Genomic DNA, 27,603 nt, shown 5'->3' on the forward strand with positions numbered 1-27,603 from the left:
TTCTGGAATTTTGTGGGATTTTTGTGGGATTTGGAGGAGACTTGAAGAATTTTGAGGGATTTTTCTTGGATTTAGTGGGAAATGGTGGAGATTTAGTAAGCTTTTGCAGGGAGTTATTTTTCTTAGTGACCCAACGACCCAACACCTGTGTGCTGCACTACGGTATTTTCTCTCCAATCACCTCCTACTACCCAAAAACCCCTAGGAGAAGAACATGAAGAAGAAAGAAGAAGGACAAGAGAAAAACCCTAAATCCTCCATCTTGTCTCTTGTTCTCTAAACTACTTTTTCACCCAGTGATTTAGAAAACTTTCTAATCTACACACTCACACTTTTCCTATCTAACTTTAACATTTGTTTTCATGTATCACCATGAAAACATGCTCATGAATTTCGTATTATATGAAATTCAGTGTTTCTTTGAATCCTAGAAGTAAGTATTAAAAACAAGGGGACACACTCAGACTCCAACATGTTATCTACCTTTGACTGATCCAAGGAGCTATTAATCATAATGCTGCCTTAATTAATAGGATTAGTCACCCAAGTCTCAGGCTAGATAGTGAAGACACAGGCAAGCAGCTTAGCAGAAGGTTTTCTAGGAACATAAAGAAGGAATCCAGGACATTGTCCTGTATTTTCCTTTAAAACAGCTCTGAGAAATCCCCAGGATACTCATGTTAGGAGAAAAGTCCTACATGATTTACATGACCCTGCTGAGCTTCCGAGATCAGGCGGGATCGGGCGCTCTCAGGGCGCTCTGGCCGTAGGCGCTGCTTCCCCTCTCAGGAGCGCTCACCTTCCTGCCGTGCCCCGCAGCCTCACCAACACAGCCCAGACACGCAGAGCACACAGCCCGGCCACCAGGGCTGCCTATGGCCACAGCGGACTCGGAGCCACAGCCAGCAGCACACAGGCCACACAAAGCACAAAACCCACACCAGGCCAGGCACACAAGGCACACAGAGCACACCAGCCACCTGTGCCCACAAGCTCCTGCCCCTCGCCAAGGCTGCCCAAGGAAAACAAGGCACCTGCCGGGACCTGTGCTACTGTTCAAAGTTATTAGTCTCTGCCATATAACAGGAATAGATGGTCCAAAATTAAATGGCCTCAATGTCACCAGGAGTTCTTCACACAGTGCAGGTGTGACATTTGAAAGCAGACAGACTACAGTCCTTTTTTTCTGTGTAACTTCTGGCTGCAAGTCTGTGGCCATAGGGAGATGCCACAATGTGTCATTTAAAAATCATCATTTTTAAAAGCCCAAACAACCAACCACAGCTTCATCTTTCTTGGAGGACTTCATCAGTTTATTCCATAACAGGAGCACAATCTAACCAAGAGAACACAGAACTGTCATTCCAAATACATGGGCTATGCCCCTTCCACTTGGCTAAGGGGCTGGATTTCCATCAGTGACCACAAGCCAGGACTTTCAACAGTGTTTGCTGCCTTTTTCTCTAAGGCATCATTTGGGATATTTTATGGCCTTTAATTAAATGTAAAAAAATGCTACCTTTTCAAATACTTTGTAAGGAACTGAAAAGACAAACTTTCCACAGCCAAACAAAAATAGTGTGTATGTCTCTAGATGCATATATGGAGGTGGAAAAAGACAAGAGGATAGAAGGTAAGAAAAAATAGGATTTTTTCTTAATAGGATTTTTCTTAAAATAGGATTTTTCGTCTGGGATTGGGGGGAGGAGAGGAGGGAGGGGCAGGAATGGGACAGTGCTCCAGGGTCTGTGGCAAACAGTAAAGAAAAATATGGAGAGGTGTCAGAGAAGTAGAGGTGTCAGAAAATTAAAGGTGTCTCCAATAACATAACTATTTGAATTTTAAGATGGAGTGTCTGTAGGCAGCTAAGTAGGGAGATGACAAGGATGGGAGTGTGAAAGAGTTAAGGATCAAAGGAATTGCTCGGGATGGATCTATCTGTGAATAGCACTAACACAAGTTTGCTGCCATTTTAAGCACCAAGTGCTCCACTCAGCCATACTTTGAGATCAAGTTCCTGTAAAAGTATATATTTAAGTTACGTATGAGGGCATTTCTTCACACAGGAACAATTTGAGCTATTCCTGCAAAGGCAGGCAGCTCAATATTTGAGATATAGAGTGGTTCTGCAAGGAGATCTGTTTTCTTAGACTGATGGACTTGGAATACAAATATGAGTCCGATGTTTCTTGTGACACCCATGTCTGGAAGTTTACAGTAACCCTGAGGTGATGGCCCTGCTTCAAATTCATGCATTATGTCAATGAAGAACTGTGCACGGACTGGAAAAGCTGCTAAGCCGTATTTTCCCAGGAGACTGAGCTGTGTGAAATCATCTAAGATGAGTGTTTCATGGGGCTTTCCATTTCTGTTCCTGTTGGGAAGGCAGATTGCCTCAGTGAGCTGAGCAGTGAGTCATGAAGGTCACACAACAAAAAAAAGTGGAAAAAACTATTTCAGTTGGAAGAGTCCTACACCAGTCATAGAACGACAGAATCATAGAATGGCTTGGGTTGGAAGGGACTTTGAAGATCATCTAGTTCCAATCACGCTGCCACGGGCAGGGACACCTTCCTCTAGAGCAGGTTACTCCAAGCCTGTCCAGCCTGCTCTTGAACACTTTCAGGCACGGAGCACCCACGGCTTCTCTGGGCAGCCTGTTCCAGTGCCTCACCAGCCTCACCCTAAAGAATTTCTAACATTTCATCTAAATGTACTTTCTATGGTTTCAAGCCATTTCCCCTTATCCTATCACTACATGTCCTTTAAAAGTCTCTCCAGCTTTCTTGGAGCCCCCCTTTAAGGTGCTTTAAGGTTGCCCCAGAACCTTCTGTTCTCCAGGCTGAACAAACCAAACTCTCTCAGCTTGTCATCGTAGGAGAGGTATTCCAGCCCTCTGATCCTATCCATGGTCTCCAGCAGTCCCATGGCCTCCTTCAGCTGCTTGAATCAATTCAGGGCTGAGCAAAATGTTAAGAATGTTATTCAGCTCATTGTCCAAGTACCTCTCAAACAGACAGGCTTGGAACCATCAATCATCTCTTTCGGAAGCCTGTTAGGAAGTGTTTGACCCATGTCTATTGATAAAAATGCTTGCTAAACCTCATCTAGCTCAGTTTGGAACCATTCCCATCTGTCTTATCACTGGATACCGGGGAGAAGAGATCAGCACCTTGCCTTCCTCAGGTGTTTGGAGAGAGCAAAGAGTTTGCTGCTCAGCCTCATTTCCCCCAGCTGCCAGCACTGCTGGGTAATTCCCCCTTTTGACCAATTAATGATGCTGTGTTTCATTTGCCCCAGCATGACGTTCCCTGGGGGCACACTGCTGACTCCTCTTTAGCCAACACCCCCAGATCCTTTTCTGTAGGGCTGCTCTCCCCCCACTTCTGTCCAAACCTATACTTGTGTCCAGCTTGACTTTTTTTCTTAGTGTTGACCTCTACAATTCTGCATCACCAGCAGACTCTGCTGATTATGTCCTCACATGCTTCTGCTAAATTTATTTGGCCCATCTCAGCTTTTATCCGTGTATCTACTTGTCCAAATTAGAGGATACATATGAAAATATTTCCCAGCCTTGTTTGTGCATTTCTCACGGTCAAGTACATCCATTGCTTTGAATTGAAGAAGTATTTCAATAGGTGAATGAAAACTATCAGCATTATACAAGGCAAGGTAGAAATGCAAATTAGAGGGAGAAGTTGGTTTTAAAGACACAAGCGATTAGGGCCAGTCACATCGGTTAGTTTTGATTGCAAGGCCACAACTTAGACCTAGTGCTTGGGATTTTCCACAGAAGCATTCAGTCTGGCTTTGATGACATTGAGTTATGAGGCATCTACTCTTTTCTTCATGTTTTGAGTTACTGGCCATTCACTCCATATTAAAAAAAAAAAAAAAAAAAAAAAAAAAAGTTTGATAAGTATTTTCTCCTGAATTTTTGTATCTTTTGTACCCATAGTATTGTTTGCTGCTAGATGAAAGAGTTATTTCATATCCTGTACTTTTACCCTGAGAAGGCAGTTAGAAACTATGATCAAATAACCCCTCAGTCCTCTTTTGGATAAGTACATTGATCTCTAAAAGATCTATTTAAAGAGTAAAACTGGTGGGGGAGAAGGCAATGATCATTTTACTTTCATGCTCCTGTAATTACTGATGCCATGAGAAAGATATTTATTACAACAATATGTATGGAACTGTACAACATACAGAGAAATGTGTGCTCTCCAAATTTACTTGGATTATCTCTAGGTTTTTCCTAAGACTGCATTTATATTGCATTGCCTTGACTGTCAATGCATCATTGCTTTTACGTTCTTAGAGGAGCAAGAACGAAGACACTCTGAAATGGTATTAGAATTCCAGCCTGGATTTCTTCCAGTGCTGTTCAGCATAAGTAATTGAAACCCAATATTGTATTTTTATATACTCTGGAGCATTTCTTCCAAGGGGCAAATTTCTACTCACTTACTGTTGTGTAGGTCATAAATGACATTGTGCATTTCTCCGGATCCATTCTTTTAGCCTGGGATTGAGATTTTCTGAGGTGGAACAAGCCCTTTGGAGTTGGGATTGAGCCCTTTTGGGGTCAAATGGAGCTGTTTTGCGTGGGATTGAGTTGTTTTGAGGTGACAGATGGATCCCTCCTGGCTTTTGGAGTGCAAAGAGATGGAGATGAGAAGCAAACTGTGGCCAAAGGAGAAGGATTAGCAGCCAGTTGTATTGCCAAGGTGGATCCCAGGAATGTGCCCAAGGTGGCTCCTCCAGTGGGGGATGGAGCTGCAGCAGCGCACGAAGCTCTTCCCGCACTCGGGGCACTCGCAGGGCTTCCCTTCCGTTTGTGTCGGGTCAAGTGAGAGCTCTGTGAGAAGCTCTTCCCACACTGGGAACACTCGTGGGGCCTCTCCCCGCTGTGGATGCGCCGCTGTTTGACCAGGTTGCTGTTGTGCTTGAAGCCCTTCCCGCAGTCGGGGCAGCGGAAAGGCCTCTCATCCCTGTGAATCCGATAGTGCCGGAAGAGAATGGATCTGTTGGGAAACCTCTTCCCACACTGAGAACACTCGGAGATCCCTGTTCTGCTCTGGGAGCGCTCCTGGTGTTGATCCCAGTCCCTGTGCTGGCCTCGCTCTCAGTCTCGGAGCAGTCCCGGGGCACTCCCGGAGCCGATTCCGGTCCCGGTGTCGATCTCAATGGCGCAGCGGTGCCGGTCCCGGTCTCAGTCCCGGTCCCGGAGCGGTGCCGCTCTCGGTGCCGGTGCCGGATTCAGTCCCAGTCTCAGGCCCGCTCTAGGCCTCAGTCTCGGTCTCGGTCTCCATCTGGGTCTCGCTCCCAGTCCCGGTGCCGCTCGAACCGAGCCCTTTTCGGGTGATTTCAGGTCCCTTTTGGGCGTTTCAGGCCACTTTGGCTGATGTTGGGGCCCTTTGGGTGATTTGAGGCAAAACCAGCGACTTTCAGGGTGGACCTTGCACCCATTTGGGAGATCCCAGGGTGATTTTAGGCCATTTGGAGTGGGTTTGACACCGCTTTGGGCATTTTTATGCCCTGGTGGTTGCACTTTGGATTCCTTGGGATGATTTTAACCCCATTTGGCTGATGTTAGGCCAAACTATGCGGATTTAGCGCGCAGTTTAGGTCCCTTTATATGATTTTGCTTTTCTCCTTTGTTTATTGAAATTTCAGCAGTTTTAACACTTTTTTCCCCGCTTTTTTATCAAAATCTTCATAAAAATTGCCCCAAATGTTCTCAAAATCCTACAAAATTCCAGAAAAACTCCACAAAATTCCACAAAAATCCCACAAAACCTCCTTAAATTCCCACAAAATTCCAGAAAAATACCACCAAATTCACCAGACTCAAAATCCTGAAAATTCCAGAAATATCTCACAAAATTATAGAAATATCCCACAAAAATCTCTAAAGCTTTTAAATATCCCACAAAATTCTTTAAAAAATTCACAAAATTCCACAAAACCCCCAGAAATTACAGAAAAATCTGATGCAATTACACAAAATTCCACTAAATTCCAAAAATATACCAAAAATCTAATTTGAAAAAACTCCAGAAATATTCCAGAAAAAAATCCAGTGAAACACCACAAAATTCTTCACGTTTTCTCAACATACACAAAATTCAAGAAAAATCCCAGGAAATTGCACAATAATACAAAAAATTCCTTGAAACTTCTCAAACCCCAACCAAATTCCAGAAACATTTGATAAAATCTCCACAAATTCCAAAAAAATTTAAGAAAAAACCCACAAAATCCCCTAAATTTTTTTCAAAACCCCACCAAATTCCTGCAACATCTCACAAAATCTCCACCAATTTCCACAAAATCCAGGAAAAATCCCTCACAATCCTCCAACTCTCCTCCAAATCCCAGAAAAATCCCACAAAATTCCAGAAACATCCCACAAAATCTTCTCAATATCACAGAAAATTCTAGAGAAAGTCCACAAAATTGCAGAAAAATGCCACAAAATTCCCTAAACCTTCTCCAAACGTTACAAAATTCCAGAGACGCCTCACAAAATCTCCACCAATTTCCTCAAAATCTAGGAAAAATTCCTCAAAATTCGTCACGTCTCCTCCAAATCCCACAAAATTCAAGAGAAATCGTCAAAATTCCAGGAATTGCCACAAAATTCCCTCAATCTTCTCAAAACACAACCAAATTCCTGCATCATCCTACAAAATCTCCACAAATGTCCACAAAATTCAAGAAAAATCCCACAAAAATCACTAAATTTCCTCAATATCCCACAAAATTCCACAGGCATCTCACAAAATCTCCACAAATGTCCCACAAAATCTAAGAAAATTTCTCTCAAAATTCTTCAAGTCTCCTCCAAATCTCACAGAATTCGAGAGAAATCCTCAAAATTCCAGGAAAATGCTACAAAATTCCTTGAATCTTCTCAAAACCTGACCAAACTCCAGCCACATCCCACAAAATGTCCACAAATTGCCACAAAATTCCAGAAAAATCCCACAAAATACTTCATGTCTCCTCAAAATTCCACAAACATCCCACAACATCCCACAAAATTGCAGAAAAATCTCACAAAATTCCACAAATTTACTCAAAACCCAACCATATTCCTGCAATATCCCACAAAATCTCCACCAATTTCCACAAAATCTAGGAAAAATCCCACAAAATTCTTCAAGTCTCCTCCAAATCCTAGAAAAATCCCACAAAATTCCAGAAACATCCCACAAAATCTCCTCAATATCACAGAAAATTCTAGAGAAATTCCACAAAATTGCAGAAAAATGCCACAAAATTCCCTAAATCTTCTCCAAACATTACAAAATTCCAGAGACGTCTCACAAAACCTCCACCAATTTTCACATTATCAAAGAAAAATCCCACAAAATTCTGGAAAAGCCCCACACAATTCCCTAAATCTTCTCAAATTTCTACTAAATTCCTGCAACATCCCACAAAATCTCCACAAATGTCCACAAAATTCAAGAAAAATCCCACAAAATTAACTAAATTTCCTCAATATCCCACAAAATTCTATAACCATCTCACAAAATATCAACAAATTTCCACAAAATTCAAGAAAACTCCCACAAAATTCTTGAAAGCCCCTCAAAATTCTGGAAAATCCTCACAAAATTCCCTAAATCTTCTCAAAACATTACAAAATTCCAAAGACATCTCACAAAACCCCCACAAATTTCCACCAAATCTAAGAAAATTCCCTCAAAATTCTTCAAGTCTCCTCCAGATTCCAAGAAATTCAAGAGAAATCCTCAAAATTCCAGGAAAATGTTACAAAATTCCTTCAATCTTCTCAAAACCCTACAAAACTCCAGCCACATCCCACAAAATGTCCAACAATTTCCACAAAATCTACTAAAAATCCCTCAAAATTCTTCAAGTCTCCTCCAAATTCCACAAACATCCCACAAACATCCCACAAAATCTCCTCAATATCACAAAATATTCTAGAGAATTTTCACAAAATTCCAGAAAAATCCCACAAAATTCCATAAATCTTCTCAAAAGACAACCAAATTCCTGCACCATCCCACAAAATCTTCACAAATGTCCACAAAATTCAAGAAAAATCCCTCAAAAATCACTAAATTTCCTCAATATCCCACAAAATTCCAGAACCATCTCACAAAATCTCCAAAAATGTCCCACAAAATCTAAGAAAATTCCCTCAAAATTCTTCCAGTCTCCTCCAAATCTCACAGAATTCGAGAGAAATCCTCAAAATTCCAGGAAAATGCTACAAAATTCCTTGAATCTTCTCAAAACTCGATCAAACTCCAGCCACATCCCAGAAAATGTCTACAAATTGCCACAAAATTCAAGAAAAATCCCACAAAATTCTTCAAGTCTTCTCAAAATCCCACAAACATCTCACAAAATCTCCTCAATATCCCACAAAATTCTAGAGAAATTCCACAAAATTCCAGGAAAATCCCACAAAATTCCCTCAATGTTCTCAAAACACAACCAAATTCATGCAACATCTCACAAAATCTCCAACAATTTCCAAAAAAATCTAAGAAAAATCCCCAAAAATTCTTCATGTCTCGTACAAATCCCACAAAAATCCCACAAAATTCCAGAAACATCCCACAAAATCTCCTCAATATCGCAAAAAATTCTGGGAAAGCCCCACAAAATTGCATAAAATGCAACACACTTCCCTAAATCTTCTCAAAACATTACAAAATTCCAGAGACGTCGCAAAAATATCTCCACGAACTTCCACATTATCTAGGAAAAAACCCCCAAAATTCTTCAAGTCTTCTCCAAATCCCACAAAATTCTGGAAAAGCCCCACACAATTCCCTAAATCTTCTCAAATTTCTACCAAATTCCTGCAACATCCCACAAAATCTACACGAATGTCCACAAAATTCAAGAAAAATCCCTCAAAAATCACTAAATTTCCTCAATATCCCACAAAATTCCAGGACCATCTCACAAAATCTACACAAATGTCCACACAATTTAAGAAAAATCCCACAAAATTTATAAGCCCCACAAATTTCCAGAGAAATCTCACAAATCCCCTAAATCTTCTCAAAACCCAACCAAATTCCTGAAACATCCCACAAAATCTCCATCAATTCACAGAAAATCTAAGAAAATTCCCTCAAAATTCTTCAAGTTACCTCAAAATCCCAGAAAATCTCACAAAAATCCCCAACTTTTTTCAAAACATTACCAAATTCCTGCAACATCCTACAAAATGTCCTCAAATATAAAAAAAAATTCATGAAAAATCCCACAAAATTCCCTAAATCTCCTCAAAACCTTAACAAATTCCAGAAACATCCAACAAAATCTACACAAAGGTCCACAAAATTCCAGAAAAATCACACAAAATTTCCTAAATTGTCTCAAAACTCAAAACATTTAGCAAATGCCCCAATTTCTCATCTCCTATTGAATATATTTGTTTTGGAAGCAAATTAAATTGAGATACATTAACTTTTAAAGATATCAATGCCATTGTTCTTTGCACTTCTCGAGCAATCTGTCGAGCTGTCCAGTCTGCCTTTCGATTCCCTTCACAAATTTTGGAGTTTCCTGATTGGTGTCCTTTGCAGTGCATAATTGCTACTTGTTCAGGTTTTGTATTGCTTTTATCAATTGCAGGACTGCATCTTGATGTTTAATGTGTGTGCCTTGAGCAGACAGCAGTCTTCTTTCTTTCCACAGCACTCTGTGGACATGCACTACTCCAAAGCATACTCTGAGCCAGTCCAGATGTTTCCCCTTTTCCCTTTACTCAATTCTAGTGCTCTGCTTAAGGCAACCAGTTCTGCCCTCTGGGCAGATGCATTTGCTGATAATGCTTTTGCCTCCACTATTGCACTGACTGTTGTTACCGCATATCCAGCGTATCTGGTCCCGTTCTCCACCAAGCTGCTTCCATCTGTGAATAGCTCTCACTCTGCTTGCTCCAGTGGGATGTCTTTCAGGTCTTCTCTTGCCAAATAGGTGTCCCCTATTACTTCTACACAGTCATGCTCTAATGGGCCTTCTTCAGTTGTGGTACCCAGGAACAGAGCTGCATTCAAGAGGTCAGTTGTCTTTAGTGTGACATCATCCTGCTCAGTCAGGATTACCTGGAATTTCATCATCCTGCTTGGAGATAGCCAATGGCCCCTCTTTTGTTCTAAAACAGTGCTCACCATGTGTGGCACAGAGACATCTATGTGTCTACCCATGGTGAGTTTCCTGGCTTCTTGTGGCAGCATCACGCTGGCTGCAACTGCCCGCAGGCATGAAGGCCATCCAGCACTCCCCTTGTCAAGCTGTTTGGAAAAGCAGCCGACCGGCCTTTCCCAGCTTCCCAAACCTTGGCTCAGCACTCCCAGTGCTAGGTGTAGTCTTTCATGCACAAACAGCTGGAAGTCTCTGGACAAATCTGGCAATCCGAACGCCAGAGCAGTTGTCAATGCCTCCTTCAGTTTGAGGAAGGCCTCCTTCTGTGCTCTGCCCCAGGTAAACGGCTGCGTCTTCTGGGCCTCATCCAGGGCTTTTGCAATTAGTCCATAGTCCATGATCCACAGGCAGCACCACCCTGTCATCCCAAGGAAGACTCGCAGCTCATGCACGTTCTGGGGTTCTGGAATAGCACAAATAGCTTGAATACAATTAGTACCCAGCTTACATTGCCCTGGTGAGATTTCACATCCCAGGGAAATCACACTCTGCCAGGCAATTTGTGCCTTTTCTTTAGACTCCTTATATCCTCCCATTCCCAGCTGATTTCAAATTTCAATTGGTACCTTTATGCAGGTTGTTTTCTCTTCTGTAGCTATCAGTATATCATCAACATACTGTAACAGCAGGTATTGTTTTCTCAGTACTTGCCCGTTCTCAGTCCAAATCTCCAGCTCCTTCCCCAGCTGGCTTCCAAATAGGGTTGGACTGTTCTTGTATCCTTGTGGGAGTCGTGTTCAGGTGAGCTGAGTTTTCCTTCTATTTTCTGGACTTTTCCACTCAAAGACAAACAGTTTCCTACTTTTTTTGTCAAGGGGTGTGCAGACAAAGGCATCTTTTAAATCAAGTACAGTAAACCATTTCTATTTCTCTTTTAGAGATGTTAACAATGTGCAAGGATTAGCTACCACTGGGTAAATATCTTTAGTTATTCCATATATTGCTCTCAAATCCTTCACTAGTCTTTATTGGTCAACACAGAAATTTGGGCTCCAGTGTTAACTACAAAAGTAAAAAGTGGATGTATAGGACCCACTATTATTGAGAAACCGCTCAGACTATTCAGCCTAGCCTTCACAGAAGTATGGAGAACATAGTTTATTTCTATCTTTAGCACACTTTTATAGGGTTTTACAGGGTCCCCGGGCTAAGCAAGTTATTCTTGGTTAATCCACACAGGTTTACATTTTTTCTCTTATACGCAAGGATGTTGTTTTGCTTCATTCTCTCTGCTTCAGGAAAGTTTCAAGGACATGAGCCTTTAATATCACAACTTATACCAAAAGCTGGTTTGTGCAGACAGGCCTTTACTAAAATATCATGCCCACCTTCTGTTCAAATATTCTCTACACACTATTGCTGTAATCAATATGTCTCCAGTTTTGTTATTTCTCGTGAGCATTTGAAATAAAAGCAACCTCTGCCTCTCTGCTCACCCAGGAGAGGCAGAGTTCCCAGTTTCCCTGATTCTGAGGCTCTTTGGGCTCCACTCCCAGAAGCTGAGAAGGAGACGGCTTTGGCTCACAGCCCAGAGCCTGTGGAGCTGTGCTGGGTTATCCAATGGGGCATTCCATACAATGAACTTGGGACAGTGCCAATTAGAAACAACTTCACTCAACTTTGAAGTGAGAAGCCATCTATTACCTTGCTGGGGACCCCCTTCTTTATCTCCAGTGACCACCAATACTGGCAGTGAGAGATTTCTTTTCTCTTGTCTGGGTTTTCCTTAAGAGAACCAATGCATCTAATACCTTTGCTTTCTCTGATTTTTCTTCTGCCATTTTTACAGGTCCATCATTTCTACTGGAATGAATTAGCTCTTTTGGAGGGTAAATTTGATTCAGGAGAGAGGTTTCCCTCTCTTCTTTCCTCAATTCTTTGCTTAAAGCCAGTTTTTGGAGCTGCTGTAAAACAAGCTCCCAAAACTGAGCAGAGTAGAGTTTGATTTTTGACCAATTTAAATTTTCTTTCATCTTGTAAAGAACACACTCTATCAATCACATTTTCCAAATTAAACCACTAACTAAGCGCCTGCTTTTCCCCTCCCACAGAAGGTCTGGCATTGTGTTTTGCTAACAGAGCATAAAATGCAGCTTTAACTTCAGCACTGCCCTTTTCAGTCATTTTTACAAAGGGAAAACCACTATAGGGAGGTATAAACTTCAATTATAAACACACCCACACCCACACCCACACCCACACCCACACCCACACTGCTTTTTGCTTCCCTGTGTGGGTAAAAAGACCAAATCTGCTCGGGAGGCACTCTTTCAGTTTAAAATTCTGATTGTCTCTTTGCTACACCAAGCACTCAAAATTCATACACACAACAACAACAAAAACATTCCCACCCTTTTGCACTAAGAGATCATTTGTGAAATTCTGCAGACAGAGCCCTCAAGTGAGTGTGGGGTGCTTTTCACCTTGGCGTGTGCAGTTTGTGGGAAATTTGAGTCGCCCCCCTTGCTTTCTAGACACCGCTCACTCTCTTGGGAGTGTCGGGCTGGGTGCGGCTGGAGCAAAACATCTTTCCCCTAATACAGACTGCACAACAAACCTGCAGCCCCTTCTGTCTGTCAGAAATCCTGTTCGTGACTCCAGTTTAAATGTCACGATTCGCTAACGCCAGTGGGAGTCGCGAGAAGTTTCTTTGATCTCAGAGGGCACAAAGGACACAAGGGATTTCAGTTTAAATCACAACAGCAATAATGTACATTTATTTTAGTGATAACAAAGACTATGTGATAGAGGAGAGGGAGTGAGAGAGAGAGAGAGGAGAAAGAAAACAAAGTAAAGAAAGAGAGAGGTTATAGCTACCAACAGATGAGACAGTGTCACAGGGGTCTTTTTCCGTGGGGAGATCTCACCAAAATCAATTCAGCCTTATGTAATTCTTCCCCAAAGTGACCTTGTTTCCAATGTGCTAATAAGCACCCCAAAGGAGAAGTTCCTGCTATGAGAGCATTGCTGCCCAAAACCCCTTTAAGCTTCTCCATGTCACAACTACAATACACCACAAATGCCGAACCTGCAACGCTTTCGCAGTCGTCTGACGGACGGCGCCCAGGCAATCCCAACAGGAATTCCTTTAGCCCAACCAAGCGCAGCTTTTGCTGCGTCTTATTGGCAGGCACCCAAACCAAAGTGAAAGCACCTTACCTCTTCTCCTGGGGACGCTGTGAGCAGCGCAGATGGTCGCGGCCGATGGGGTCCCCGAGAATCCCTCGGTGCCGGCTGGAGCAGGATCGGGTCGCGAGCTCGCTCAGCAGCACTCACAAGGTCCCATCTGGGTCACCAAAATGTTAGAGTTCAGGAACACACATCATCACACAATGATTATATGCAGGTGCTTTAGTGAAGAGCTCTGGGTGTCAGGGGTACACAGACCCAAATCTGACCCATCTTGCTTTTGAGCTGAACATGTTTGGTACTCTATCATTATATAACTTACATATTAATTATTAAACTTACATTGTTCTATTGTATGCATTGTTTTTACCCAAGCATGGATTTCTCGTGATCCCACCTCAGCCCCCTAACATTGTTCCTCATGTTCTTTAAACAATAATTATATCTAATCACATCTAACAATTCTATCATTTATCATATATTGATTCCACAGGTGCAGTTTCACATGATCTTTAGCAAGCACAAGGCCTAACATTTCCAGGGCCTACTTTTCCCAGGGCTTGCCAAGCCTAACTTTCTTTCTGAGTTCCCGAATTTCCTAAGATTTTAAAATGTTTTACGATCACCTCCAGACACAAAGAGTCCTGTCTGAACAGTCACAGTGCTACATCTATTTTTAATTTTAATTTTTATCAATTTTTCCAGAGCCTGCTGGCTGTGTTCAAGATATTCTCCCTATTCCCTCCCTAGTGCACATTCTCCAGAAACTCTGCTTTTACATCCTTTTGCATTGATTAAAGTTACCTGCAATGACCAGTCAATCCAAACCCTGGGAAAACTTCAACTTCAATGTGTACCTAGGGAAAATATTTACCTCCCACATCTGAAGCCATGAGCTGCCAAGTACTGTCCCCACTGTCATACCCTGTCCCCTGGAGGTCTGCTGATGCCATTTCAAAAGGGTTGCCAATGAAAACAAGTTTGAATATTTTGGTAGTTTCCACACTGGCATTCAAATCCTTGACTAGAAAAATCACAAGTCATGATTTCTAGGATTCTTCCATACCAAAGCTGTCATTCTCACCCTGGATTTTAGAGTGTCTGAACAGTCAGACAAGGTTTTAGTTTTAGACTCTAGAGACAAAGTCCCTGCTGTTCGGCGATCCCATTCCATCAGCATATAGTCCTGCTGATTCCTTTAGGCAGGAGCAGCAAAAGGCAAGAATGAGGCAAACAAGCTGCTCCTGTGTTCTCATGTCCAGCACAGCAGTAACTGGGAATTCAAGAATGGATTCAGGAGACAATGGGTGCACAGGGAGCCACCAAGACTTTGGGATGCTGAAATGGACCAGCGTGGTGCCTGTGCCCGGGCTGCACCGTGCTGAGCTCCAACTGGACAATCTAACAATGGTTGAATGGACACACCATGGGCCATTGGAGACTCCTACTCCTAGTTCTGTGAGCTACACTATTCACCTGTCATTCACCAGATGATGTTTTCATCTCTGCTTGAAATCCAGGAGAGGAAAAGGTCAACATGGAAAAGTGTTCTCCCAATTCTAGTGACACCTGTGCCTGCACACCACCTGTGCCCATGGCAGGGTGGTTGGAGGCTGGATGATGTTGATGATACTTTGCAACACCAAGTGCTCAGGGATTCTGGGATTGCCCAAGTGGAGAGCAAAACTGAGCCGTGTAAGTCCCTGGTTTTTTTCAGCACATGCTGCTTCTTCCTTTGTTCCAAGCAAGTCCAGGATTTGGTTTCATGTGTCTTTAAGGTGCCTGGACAGATGACAGGGAGGGCAGCTGCCCCATCAGACTCTCTCTCTCTCTCTCTCTCTCTCTCTCTCTCTCACTCAGGATGGTGCCAATGCCGCTGCCTTGGGACACCTGAGTGTGGAAGGCGAGCTCGCCCTCAAGCACGGCCATCCAAGTCAGTCACAGGCACAGGCTGCAGCTGAAGCTGCCAAGCGTTGCTGTGAGGCTGCAAGTGAAGAGAAAGCCATTGTGGCCAACTCTGCTGAAGCCTTTTGCCAAAGCAAAGGCAATTGTGCCCAAAGCCTCCCCCTGTTTGGCACCCGGCTGCTGCGGACGCCTCAGTGCGCAGGTGCTGACGTTGGGGCTGCTGCTGTTCCTGGGCACACTCTGCTGCTGTTTCCGTGGGCTCCAGAGCCGCTTGGGCAGGAGCCACTGGGCAGCCCTGCTGGAGGAGGCATCGCCACCCTCCCCATGGTGGCAGCAGCTCTGTGGGCCCCGAGCTCTGTGTCAGGGGGGCCTCAGTCACAGCAGCGTGGCCTGGGCAGCCGCGAGGGCCCGGGCTGGCCGCCAGCCCTGCCTCTGCCCACTGCCCCTTCCTGAAGGCACCCAGTGGCCGTGGCCTGGCAGCACCCCCTGCCCTCCATGTCCCCAGCCAGCCCAGCCTGGGCACCTCGGGCTGTCCCCACCCTCCCGCTGGGGTGGTGTCCCAGCCTCCAGGCCTTCTGCTGCAGGCCTGGGGGACATTTTGGGACAGCACCGGAGCAGCCGGGTGTCAGGGACCAGGCGGCTGCCCGGGGGCTGCTTATGGCCTCTGACACCCAATTCCTCAGGGCTTCCCACCACCCCGGCTCCTCCAGGGCCTTCTGTCCCCTTGGAACCTCCTGCCACCCACTCCCTCACACATCCCCCTCGTGCCTTCCCACTGCCTTGTCCCATCTGGGCCTCCGCAGCCCCTCATCCCTTCATGGCCTCCCAGCACCCCGTGCCCTCAGGGGCTCCCCCAGCCTGGCCCGGCAGCAGCGCCGCAGCCCCACAGGAGCTCCAGCAGCTCCTCAGCCATCACGGCAGCAACACACGGGCAGCAGGACACAGATGGCGCTTCCTGCCTGCCACAGGGCTTGTGGCTTCAGCACAACCACCAAAGGCCAAGGGGCTTCTGGCCATTTCCCCTGCACCACTGCATGCCCTGGCAGGTTGCTGAACACAAGAACCCTTTTCCCTCTCTTCCCCTATGCCCCGCACACCCTGGGCAGCAAAAGAAAGGTCTTGGGACTCTTGTGGTTTATAACATATCCTATATTATTTACATACTAGATGGAAACGAAACAAAGAACAATCTCTATCAAACAAAAACTAACAGATGGCCCATGTGGCCCCAGAAGACAGAGCCTCTCAGCCCTAACATATCCTACATTATTTACATAGTAAAAAGAAGAGAAAAAAGGAAAAGAACAACCCTTATGAAAAAAAACATCCTGGCTGGCCCATGTGGCCCCAGAAGACAGAGCCTCTCAGGTCAGCTCTGAGTACACCTCCAGCAGCGCAGCCAGCCCAGGCCCGACAGACGAGGCCGTGTCCTCCATGCCCTGAGGATTTGGTCTTGCATCCTCTGGAGAATGGAGTAACGGGCACTCTGGATGGCCCGGAGGACATACAGCGTTTCAAGTGCCAGATCTGACACGGCACCGCTTCTGTCCTCCGTCAGGCGTTCGAGGGCTGCAAGAGAGACGAACAGAGCCACGGTCACACCCCAGAGCTGTGGGGGCCCATCGAGAGCCCCCTGCCAGGGCCATGCCAGCCGGCTCTTGCCTTGGCCAGGAGGGAGCAGGGACCAAGGGGGTCAGCCCGAAGCTGCTGGCCACAAATGCCCCACGTGGCCCTGAAATCTCACTGTGCTCTGCCCACGCCGTCCCTCATCGGCACAGGGAGCAGAGCCCTCCACAGCCTGGCCAGGGCTTGCAGCTGCCCCCGACAGCCACCACTGTCAGCCTGCTGCCGTGGCTCACCTCTGCACAACACCTGGAGCTCTGCGTGCTGCCCCCTTAGCTGCTCCCCGGCCATCCCTGAGAACACAGAGCCTGTCAGGGTCCCAGCAGCACAGCTCCCTGCCAGCGGCGCTGCCAGCCCTGTGGCCACACGGCCTCCTGCCCCGGCAGGGCTCAGCCCGGGCCCTTACCGCATCCTAACCCAGCCCAAGGGCACGGCTGCCAGAGGCCGGCAGCAGCAGCTCCGAGGGCAGCCGGGGCTCCAGGGCGCCGGGCCCGGGTGCCGCTGCCGGGGCAGCAGCCGGGGCTGGGGCCGAGCTGCGGCGGGGCGGGGAGGGAGCCCGGGCTCGGGACTCACCGATGACCCTGATGGCCGCCGCTCGCAGGGTCTCCTGTGGGTCCTGCAGGTACTGCAGGGCCCGGCGCAGGTGCTGGGCCAAGGGGATCCTGTGGTCTGCCAGCTGGAGAGAGCGGCAGGAGGGAAGGGTTGGCGCGGGCTCTGTCCCTCGGCCGGGCGCTGCTGCCTGCGGCCAGTCCCGGCCTCCCGTGCCCGGCCAGCCCTGAGAAGCCGTGCGGCCCCCGGCTGCAGCAGTGGGCAGGGGCACAGCTGCCAGCCCCACACACTGAGCACCGGGGCCAGGGGGCTTCTCTAGCCTTTGGCTGGCACTTGCAGCCCGCCCTTACCACGAGCTTGGCAAACTTCCACAGCTTCTCCTTCCTCACAGCTTTTTCCAGGTCTGGCCTCTTCAGAAAGCCAGCCGCGCGAAGGAGCGTTGTCCGAGAGGCCTGGGGAGCAGCAGAGAGCCGCAAATGGCCCCACAAGGCAGGGCACAGGAGTGTCCCAGTGCCAAGGGCTGGAGGAGGCTGCAGCCTGCAAGCCTGCGTCAGGGCAGGAGGCAGCTGAGCCCCCTGCCAAGGCGCAGCAGCAGCCCAGGAGTCCTCACCTCTGCCACATGCCGATTCTCATCTTGGCAGTGGAAAAAGAGTGGGAGCAGGCTCTGGTACACTCGTTCCTTCAGGGGCTTTCTTCCTTCTTCTTCTGCCGACGACATCATTCTTCGAAGGAGAGACATGGAGAGCAGCTGCACCTGGCTATCAGGCTGTATGAAAGGAAGGAAGGAAAAATGACCTCATCATTGGCTTCTTGTGGCCCACATTGGCGCAGGCCTGCAAATGCACAGGGCACAAAGTGTCCGGGCAGCAGGCAGTGGCCGTGGCTGGGGCACAGAGCCTTACATTGTCCAGGAGTTTCAGGAGCGGCTCAGCCAGCTGCAGGGCCCTGCGCCAGGATATTGGGGTTTCTTCATCCAGGAAAATATAGCTCAGGAGAGCAATGCTCATCCTGGCCACGTCACTGTCCAAGTCCCACAGGAGGTGCACTAGTCTTCCTGTCAGGCTCTGAATTCTTTCGGCCTGTGCAGAACACAAGGGTGTGAAAGCCCGGGCAGCTGCCGCAGGGCCCAGAGGCCAAAGGGCTGTCCCAAAGCACTCGGGCAGCTGAAGCAGGAGGCAGGAGAGCTGCGAGGAGCTGCCTCAGCGCCCAAGGCAAAGGCCAGCCAAGGCCAAGTGACAGCATTGCCCAGCCTCATGCTGCCCACACGGCTTCAGCTGCTGCCCCCTTCTCACCATGGAGGGACGGTCCTTTAGCAGGAGGAGAACCCTGAGCACCTGGTGATGCATCTCTCTGGAATTGTACCACAGGTACTTATACAAGATCTCCATTAGGCTGTCACCACAGTCACTCAAGTCCAGGCAATCTAGGAGCTGAAAGGCACAGGGCAGTGAGAGGGGAGCTGGCCGGCAGGAGCCTGGAAGTGCGCAGGGCTGGGCCCAGGCAGCAGCACAGGGCGCGGGTGCCGTCCCAGGCAGCTGTGGCTATGCCAGGGGACAGGGCTGGCAGGGAGCTGAGCGAGGTAGTGCTGGCCATCAGGCTCACCTCCACAAGGAATGCCATGGCAGAGACATCCCAGTGTGGCAACGGTTTGCTGAGCACCTCAAGCAGGTAGCTTAAGATGCTTTTGCACAAGTGGGCGGATGCACGGCGCATTACCCTGGAAGGCAGAAAATGGCAGAAAGAGTCTCAGCAAGGGTGCAAAAAACCTCTCCCAGGACTGACTGACACAGTTGTCCTATTGCCCCAGCACCCTGTGAGGGTATTTGGGCCCTTCAGATGTGGCTGCTCCTGGGCACCCTCCTCTCACAGCCTTTTGCAGTCTCCTTGGCCATCCCTCGGTGACGAGGTCCTCAGGCCCATGGCCACGGGGACTGTGGGGGGCATCCCGGGCAGGGGGCACAAACGTCAGAGGCAGTGGGGAGAAGGGGGGCTCACCTGGCCAGCAGACCCACGGCATAGTGGTGGGTGTCAGCACAGAGCAGCGTGTCCCAGCCACGCTTGCGTTCCATTGCCACCACCACATGCTCCAAGTGGAGACTGCAGAGCAGGGCCTTCAGGGTCTGCACTGCAAACCTGTGTGCACAGCAAAGCCCAGGTGACGCTGGGAGCGCTGGCTGTGAGGCTGGGGAAGTGGCAGGGACAGGAGGAGTGGCATGGAGCACCTGTTGGGGCTGGTGGAGAGGCCGTGTTGCTCCTGGCATTCCTTCCAGAAGGTATGGACGTCCTCTGTCATATACAAAGTACTGAAGTACGTTTGGAAGAGGAGATGCACAAAGAGGCGGGGGAAATAGACTGTGAGGATCTGTGGGCAACAGGGCCCCTGGAGGATCTTCCACATCACCAGAGTTGCCTGCAGAGGACAAAGCAGCCTGAGACAGCGCTCAGTGCCGGGGCGTCCGTGTGGCAGGGCCTGAGCGTGGCAGGGAGAGGCCGGGGCAGACGCAGGGGGAGCAGCGGGCCTGGTGGCCCTGAAGCTGCCCCTAGGCCAGGTTTGTGGCCAGTGCCTGAAGCAGGGAGATGCAGTGGGGGAAGGAGGCAACAGAGCTGCTGGAGAGGCGGCCGGCCTTGCGGTGAGCAAAGGCCAGCTCCAGAAACTCACAGTCAGGGAAAAGACAGCCGTCTTGTCCCCATCAGAGGTGCCCAGGTTTTTCTGCGGCCAGCTCCCCACCACATTGATGAGGAGCGGTGTCACTTCCTCTGAAATCCAGGGCGAGAGCAAGATGGTCGTCCACATGGCCATAGCAGCTCTGCGGGGTCAGACACAGCACCGTGGGCTGGGCAGCAGCGGGGAGCTGAGCTGGCCGCCAGCTCTGCCTGTGCCCACTGCCCCTGAGCGGCAGCAGCAGCCAGGCAGCCCAGCCCTGTGGGGACAGGCCCCTGAGGGGCAGGCTGGCAGCACGGCAGTGGGCTCGGGGGCCGACTTTGTAGCAGGGCTGGCAAAGGGAGCAGCCAGAGGGCCCTGCAAATCTGTGTTGCTCACAGCCCTGGGCCGGGCTGTACAGGGTGATGGGCTGGGGAGCCCTGAGGCCTCGGGGCAGCTGGGCCCCATACCTGTCACACGTTGGGGCCACCCGCAGGAGAGTGATGGCCACATCATCGGGCTCTGCCTCGGCCACTTGCATCAGGGCCCAGTCCATCCTGTGCTCAGCAGCCTCATTGGCCATGAGCCACTGGTGGATGTACCTCACCACGCCGGGCACCTGGAGAAGGCACAGGGAGACTTGGAATGCCAGCAGAGGGAGTCAGCAATGTGCCCAGCTTCTTCCTCAGACAAGTGCTTCTCTTCCAGCACGCTGCCATGGCCTCAAAAGCTCCAAGTGAGCAGCAGGCGTGGCTTGGGAAAGCCAAGCAATTGCTGGAGGATCAAAGGCTGGCCACAGGCTGCTTACTTGCTCTGGATTGAAAAGAGCCGTCTCTACAAGCAGATCCAGCTGGGCAGCGCTGCTCTGTTCTACCAAGACCTCTGAGGATGCTTTGACCTCAGTGTCCATAGGTCTGGTGTCTTCCTTGCCAATTCTCTTGATGTATTGGTAAAGAAACTGTAGGAGAAGGGCAGGAAGGCAGGGAAGTTGCATGGAGTGCTCCAAGTGCGGTGCTGGGCTGAGCAGTGCCAGCAGGCCCAGCGCAGGTGGGGATGGCTGCAGGTACCTGCGCTGCTCTGCGGAAGCGGCCACGGGCGGTGTCCTGCTCTTGTGTGCCGTCCATGGCTGCATCTGGCAAAGAGCAGCCAGAGCTGAGGGGCTGCGGGAGAGGCCGGAGAGCACAGCCCAGCCCTGCGTTCCCCAGGCAGGGACAGTCCCGGGATGCCCCAGGGGATGCAGCACGGCCACTGCTGCGGGGGCAGCCCCAGCCCCTTTTTTGTGCTGTCCATGGGTGTGTCTCCACAGGACAGTGTGGGATGGGATGAGATGGGATGCAATGGGATGGGATGGGGCCAAGATGGCCGCAGGCACCAGCCCTGTGGCCCAGCTCTGCCACTCACCCTCCTCCAGCGGCTGCAACTGCTGCACCTCTTCGGTCTCTGGTGCTGGGGCAGCTCCAGGACCTTCTTCCTCGACCTCCTCTTCCTCCTCCTCCACCCAGGCCAGTTTGGGCACTCTTGGGGGTCGCTGCTCCAAATCTTCCAGACTCTCCAATCCTTTCCATAGGAACAGCACCAGGGGATGGCATGGCATGTAATGGGATGGGGCCAAGCTGGCAACAGGCACTAGCCCTAAGGCTGAGCTCTGCAACTCACCCTCCTGTGGTGCCTGGAACTCCTGCACCTCTTCAGACTCCTGTGCCAGGACAGCTCCAGAGCCTTCTTCTTCCTCCTCCTCAAGCCAGGCCAACTTGGGCACTCTTGGGGGTCGCTGCTCCATGGCAGTGACTGGATTTATGGCTGCTTGCAGGAGAGATGGCTCGGAAAAACTCAGAGTCAGCAAGTCCTGCAGTCGTGCCTGGAAGGCACCTGTAAGACTCAAGTCCTGGCAAGATTGCAAGACAGCGAGTCCTGCACTTGGGTCTTGAGGGCTCCTGCCAGAAGGACAGGAGGCTCCTCGACAGGGATTGTGGTCTGGTCTCAAGGGCAGAGACTGCAGGGATGGGCGACACGTCGGAAAAGCTCCGGGTCACCAAGTCCCACGGTCTGCCCTCAAGAGAACCTTAAGAAGGAAGGCTCAGCAAGGCCACAGGTCAGCAAGACCTGTGGTCTGGCCTCGAGGTCACCTGTAGGAATAATCCTTCAGAAAAGCTCCAGGTCCGACACTAAGGAGTGCGCTGTGCGGGGGCTCCTCACAGCACCGCTCTGGCGCGTCCTGACCCGTCGCGTGCACCGAGCACTGTGGCGTGGCCCTGTCACCGCCAGCTCCTATGGCAGCACGTGTCACAAAGGGCCCTTTGACATCTGCTCCCGTTGCCACCATCCCACGGTGACCGTGCTGCAGCGTGTCACAAAGGGCCCTTGCACACCCTGCCCTCCGCCCTGGGGCCGCCCCCATCCCCCCACCAAGTGGCCCAGCTTGGAAGGAATCCCTTGCCCAAAGTGTCTAAGACAGCCTGACGGGATCTTTAGGAACAGCTTGTTAGAAATGAAATGGAGGCAAATTTATCAATAAGAATTTTATTGAAAACTTTGTAAAATTTACTAATGGAAATGTCTCAGTGTTGAGAGACAGGTGTCTGCTAGGGAGGGCAGGAGCCTCCCTTGGAATGAAAAATGTAGACCCCCTCCCTCCGAATTATGATAATCTTGAAATCAAGGGGCTCTCAGGCAGAGATCTGGGGATAGGAATAACAGTTTTTTACTAATATTTATAACCAGGCAAACAAACAACAATAACTACAGCGTTAGCAAGAAAACAGAGCCAGGGACCCCGTGACAGCTTTCTGGGCTGAGACGGGAAAGGATGGAGGAGAGGCTTTGTTTTACAAACCCCCTCGGGTTGGCAGTCAGTGCTGGTGCTCCTGCAGGGCTCTGAGGAACACTCAGCTGGAACAGCAGGGATGAGCTGAGATCCCGGGCCAGTGGCTGAGGTGGATCAGCAGCTCCGTGGCGGTGGCTGGCAGTGCCCCACGTCCCGGCAGGACAGGGGGTGCGAGGCCACCAATGAAGAGGGAAGAAGGAGAAGAAGCAGCAGCTCCATCTGGGTGATGGCGAAATTCCCTTCTCCCCACCACAACAGCTCTGCACCCAAAGTGTTCTTCTCCGAAGCTGAAGAAGACACCAAACTGTCCCCACCCTCCCCTTTTCCTGCCCCCTTCCCCCCCTGGGCCCAGCCAAACTCTTTGTTTTTCCTCAAGCACCCACCAAGTACCCGCAGTTAAGTTTTCCCTGCAAGTCATGAGTAAAAATTCCACAGGCAAGCCAGAACTAAATAGAAAATAAAGGACACCTAACCCCCAACACCTGTAAGTTGTATCTTGAGAGTCAGCCAGGATCTTTGTTTGCCAGAAACACCTCTGAAGTTTAATCAAGGCATTAGTAATCAAAATTATTTTGAAAATTTAAAGATCAAAGTAGCCAAAATACTCAATGTAACTAATTGCTGGGTATGTTCTCAGCTCAGGTTGGGAGGAATGGGGTTCCCTCGGAGGGCTCACCCTGTGGGGTGGCCAAAACTCTGTCAATGGGCTCTGACTTGTAACGGATCCAGTGCAGGGACACTGACAGAAAACTGTGCTGTGGAACACAGGAATGCAATTATCAGTTTTACAGGATTGACTGAGATTTCCCTTCCGGAGAAACCAAGCCCTGTTCTAGTTGGAGGCCACAATGTGAAAGGATTTCTGTGCTTTACCATCACAAGCCTACTCATCCTTTTTCCTCACCCTCATTCACGTTAGGAACAATAATTCTGTTGTCCATGGAGCTGGCACCTTTTGAATTCCAGAATAATGTCCCCAAGGTCCTTTGCTGTTCAGCTTTACCGCACTGTCTGTGGCTAACAAGGCTTGCTGGGGTCCTTTCCCCTTCGGCTGGAGAGGTGCCGAGTCCCAGTCCCTGAGGGACAGCCAGGCTCCTGTCTGGAATTGGTGTGGAAGTCCCTCAGGGTCACATCAGCCTTCACATGGAGCCCCGTGGATCTGAGCATTTTCCAAAGGGGCCGTTGGGGCAAACAGGGAGATTTGGTCTGGCAGGGTCTGTAAAACAATATCCCATCCCATCGACTTGTTCTGGCAGAGAACACTTGGCTGCAGGGACATATTCCCATTGTTCCTGCCCAGGTCTCAGGATTCCAACAGTGTTGTCTTTGCCCAGAGCTGTTCCTTCAGCTGGCTTGGGAGGGCCATTTGGCCTCTGGACCCACACTCTGGCTCCTTTATTAGGACTGCTGGGTCCAAACTCTTTTTATCCACAAATGGAGGCAATTTGAAGTTGTTATAAATGCAAAGGCAATTTCGGGTTATATAAAAGAGAAAATTTATTATCAAACAATAATAAATTCGAACAAAGAGAAAAAAAAAACCACAATAAAATAAGCAGCGCAGCGCTGGGTGGACAGGGTCTATACGCAAGGTATAGATGCTCCCAAATCCATGCCTGAGAGTCCTTTGGCCTGGGTTTTTATAGGAAGTTTGTGTCCCGAGGCCAAATTCCAAGCAGGCACCCTTTGCTAAGAGGTTCTTGATTGTTCGAAGAATAGATTTCCTGGCACTGGGGAATAGAGTCAATAGACGTTGGGCAGAGGCTCCTCATATGTAAAGAGGTCCAGGATGTCTTTTTGATATCATTTTGGTCCGGGCCATTAGGGTGGAGTGGTGGCACCCATCCTGGAGCCGATGGCTATCTCGGCTGGCTCCTCTTCCTTTGTCTAGTTTCTCCATTTCTCCAGCACAGGTGGTCAGGGCGGAGATGCTCGGGCTCGGCGATATCTCGTCCGGGCCCGTTCCTTTGTTTGTTCGATGGCCCGTGTCCTGCCCATTCTTTCGGCGCTGATGTGCCTGCTTGCAATTGTTATCTGGGTGCTTGGCTGCAATCTGTTGCTTTGGAAGAGAAATCCTGCCTCGACCTGGAGGAGGATTTCTCATTCCATATTTTCATCATTTACAATTACATATACTTTATTTAAACCTTTTCTTTCGAATTTTTATTCATCCAATTCTTTATTACAGTCCCCCACCTAATAATTTGACCACATTAAAAATTCGTATTATTTTATTCAATCTTACAGAGGGATGAGTGTGAGATTAACCACATTCACTTTTCTCCCAGTCTGATATTTTGCTTTTAGGATTTAACTCGTCTTCATCTCTGGAGAAACAGAATACTTGGTCAAATTGTAAACATAGCCGGTCAACTTCACTTTTTAACAAATCTAAAATTATTGGTTCATTATTGAAGGAAGCTTTTGTTTCATGTTTTAAATTTCTATCTTCTTAATACATTTTTCCACTTATAGTACACGTTTTCAGGTTCGCTTTATTGTAACATAGGATTGATTTTGTAATATGCTACAAAGGTGGATTGTCTTTTTCTTCTGATCTAGATGGTTTTATTACATTGACTATAAATTGAAATCGGAGGAATCCCTCCCACTTCTCTCTTGTACCTGAAGTGGGTAGTTTTGATCTTTTGTCTTTCAGGAGTTTGAAACTGCCCGTCTTTAAAACTTGCCTTTGAGCAGTAACACCAGACCTCCCCCTTTAATTTACAGATCTTATACTGAGTGCCGTTGGAAAAACACATCCCCTTCTGCAGTTCTGGAGGACAGTCAATCTTTCGTCCGGTTTCTGTGGCAGTCTGACACTGCTCACACTTCCCCAGGGGACTCTCCCCCTGGAGGTACCTCGGGACTCGTTCCCTCGGCCAAGCACACGGCTAGGTTCAGGACTATCAGGATTCCCCACCATTGCATCTCTCTGCCTTGCCCTTCGCCCGTATAGGAACATACGGCGGGGATTACCATCTTCTCGGCAGCAGGGACTGTCTTCAGGGGCCCTTGTAGTCCTTAAGGCGTACCTTCTTTTGAAAGTAGCCCACCGAGACAATTTAGTTGGGTCTGTCCTACACAGTACTTTAAACTTTAATTGTTTTTCGGCACTCGATTTCTAAAGCCTTGGCTTTGGAATCTAACTGGCCTCTTAACCCCTTTTGGAACAATAGGAACCACTCAGGAGAGTTTAGTTCCAAGGACCCCGCCCGGGTGGCAAGTGTTAAGAAACGGCTAGTCTCCTCCTGTTCTTTCTCTAGACGCTTTGTGCACAATCCTTTAGGTTTGTACCCTCTTAAACAGTGGGCTACCCAAATCTGTTTACAATAAGCACACTCGAAGTGGATAAATGGAAAACAATTACAATCAGGATTAATACAACTTATCTGGTCATCACTTGTCATTTGTGATGACGCCGGCGTTTGATTTTCAGCTCTCTCGGAGGTGTGGTGACTTTCCCCTCGGAGGAGTTGTAATCCGTTACTTTTTTCACTCGAGGTGAGTGTGTCCAGTTCTTTTCTGCAGTCCGGACAGCTGTGTCTGTGGTCAGGAGGACGAGAAACGGTCCTTCCCAGTGAGGGTTGAGGGGGAGCTCTTTCTAAGCTTTGATCAGGACTTTATCCCCAGGCTGCATTTGGTGTATGGCAAATCCCAGTGTTGTGCTTTGGGGAATCAGTCCTCTTTTCTGCAGACTGGTTAACAAAGCCGCTCGTTTTTCCTCTTTGTCTGCCAGGTTGTTACTTCGGGTGTGGAACTGCCATCCTGTTTGGTGTCCTTTTACATGGACAACTGATATTTCCTTTGGTTCTCTGACAGCCTGTAGAATTTGTCGAATGATTTCCCTATGGATTAACTCTTTTTTTTTTCGTATTTATCAGACTTCTTTTTCTCAAATTTTCTTAAAAGTATGTACTACCTTAAAAGCATACCGCGAATTTGTATAGATGATCCCCCTCTTTCTTTTCAACCCCTGGAAGGCTCTCAGGAGAGCATAAAGCTCGCAAGCTTGTGCAGACCAGCTTGCTTTCAGGGGGCCTGATTTCACAATGCTTCCTGATATGCCATTTACTCTAGCATATCCTGACTTTCTTTTTCTCTCAACAACTTTCGAGGATCTATCTATAAACTACTTTTCTCCTTTTTCTAACTCCTGATTTTCTAAATCTGGTTTAACTTTAGTTTGCAATTCCACAGTTTCAATGCAATTGTGTAATAGTTTCTCTGTTGGTTCCCCAAACAGGAACTGCGCAGGATTCTGCGCAGTAGTGGTTCTTAATTCTAAACTAGGCGAGCTGATTAAGATGGCTTCATATTTCAGAAGCCTCAAATCAGTCAACCACTTTTCCGCTTTTTGTTGTAAGATATTTCTTACATCATGTAGACTATCAAGGGAGCTCTGAAAGTTACCCCTTTTTTTTTTTTTTTTTTTTTTTCTTCTCTTACTAATAAAGCCACTGCCACAATTGCTTGCAAACAAGTAGGCCAACCCCGACTAACCGGGTCTAAAAATTTTGAGAGAAACCTTATGGGCTTCTTTTTTCTGCCCACTCTTGGGTCAGAACTCCTTGTGCTGCTTGTCTATTCACATCTACGAATAATTGAAATTCTTATTGGTATCCAGTAAAGTTAGTACGGGGGCAGTTATGAGTGCATCTGTAAGAGACGCTTTCTGGGGACGGTCAGAGACACGGCAAAGACCTCTATAATCAAGTTA

At 48.3% G+C, this 27,603-nt stretch overlaps 2 protein-coding genes across 2 annotated transcripts in view; one reads left to right on the forward strand and one right to left on the reverse strand.

Moving 5' to 3' along the window:
• LOC147646572 (maestro heat-like repeat-containing protein family member 7) overlaps positions 1 to 27,603 on the forward strand; it is a 386,235-nt gene that overhangs the window by 37,501 nt on the left and 321,131 nt on the right. The gene's annotated exons all lie outside the window — the stretch shown is intronic.
• On the reverse strand, positions 16,378 to 22,346 carry LOC147646574 (maestro heat-like repeat-containing protein family member 7). Its single transcript, XM_086873267.1, has 16 exons — positions 21,716 to 22,346; positions 21,461 to 21,616; positions 21,127 to 21,191; positions 20,868 to 21,017; positions 20,530 to 20,678; positions 20,078 to 20,225; positions 19,641 to 19,828; positions 19,414 to 19,551; positions 19,021 to 19,135; positions 18,711 to 18,848; positions 18,321 to 18,497; positions 18,029 to 18,184; positions 17,769 to 17,870; positions 17,443 to 17,545; positions 17,106 to 17,162; positions 16,378 to 16,815 (listed from the first exon to the last, which is right to left on the reverse strand). The coding sequence occupies exons 1-16, from the start codon at positions 21,837 to 21,839 to the stop codon at positions 16,616 to 16,618; spliced, it is 2,166 nt and encodes a 721-aa protein (XP_086729393.1). The 5' UTR covers positions 21,840 to 22,346; the 3' UTR covers positions 16,378 to 16,615.

The sequence above is a fragment of the Cyanistes caeruleus genome, unplaced genomic scaffold (genome assembly GCF_971803275.1).
Source record: "Cyanistes caeruleus unplaced genomic scaffold, bCyaCae1.hap1.1 HAP1_SCAFFOLD_91, whole genome shotgun sequence".
Classification (NCBI taxonomy): domain Eukaryota; kingdom Metazoa; phylum Chordata; class Aves; order Passeriformes; family Paridae; genus Cyanistes; species Cyanistes caeruleus.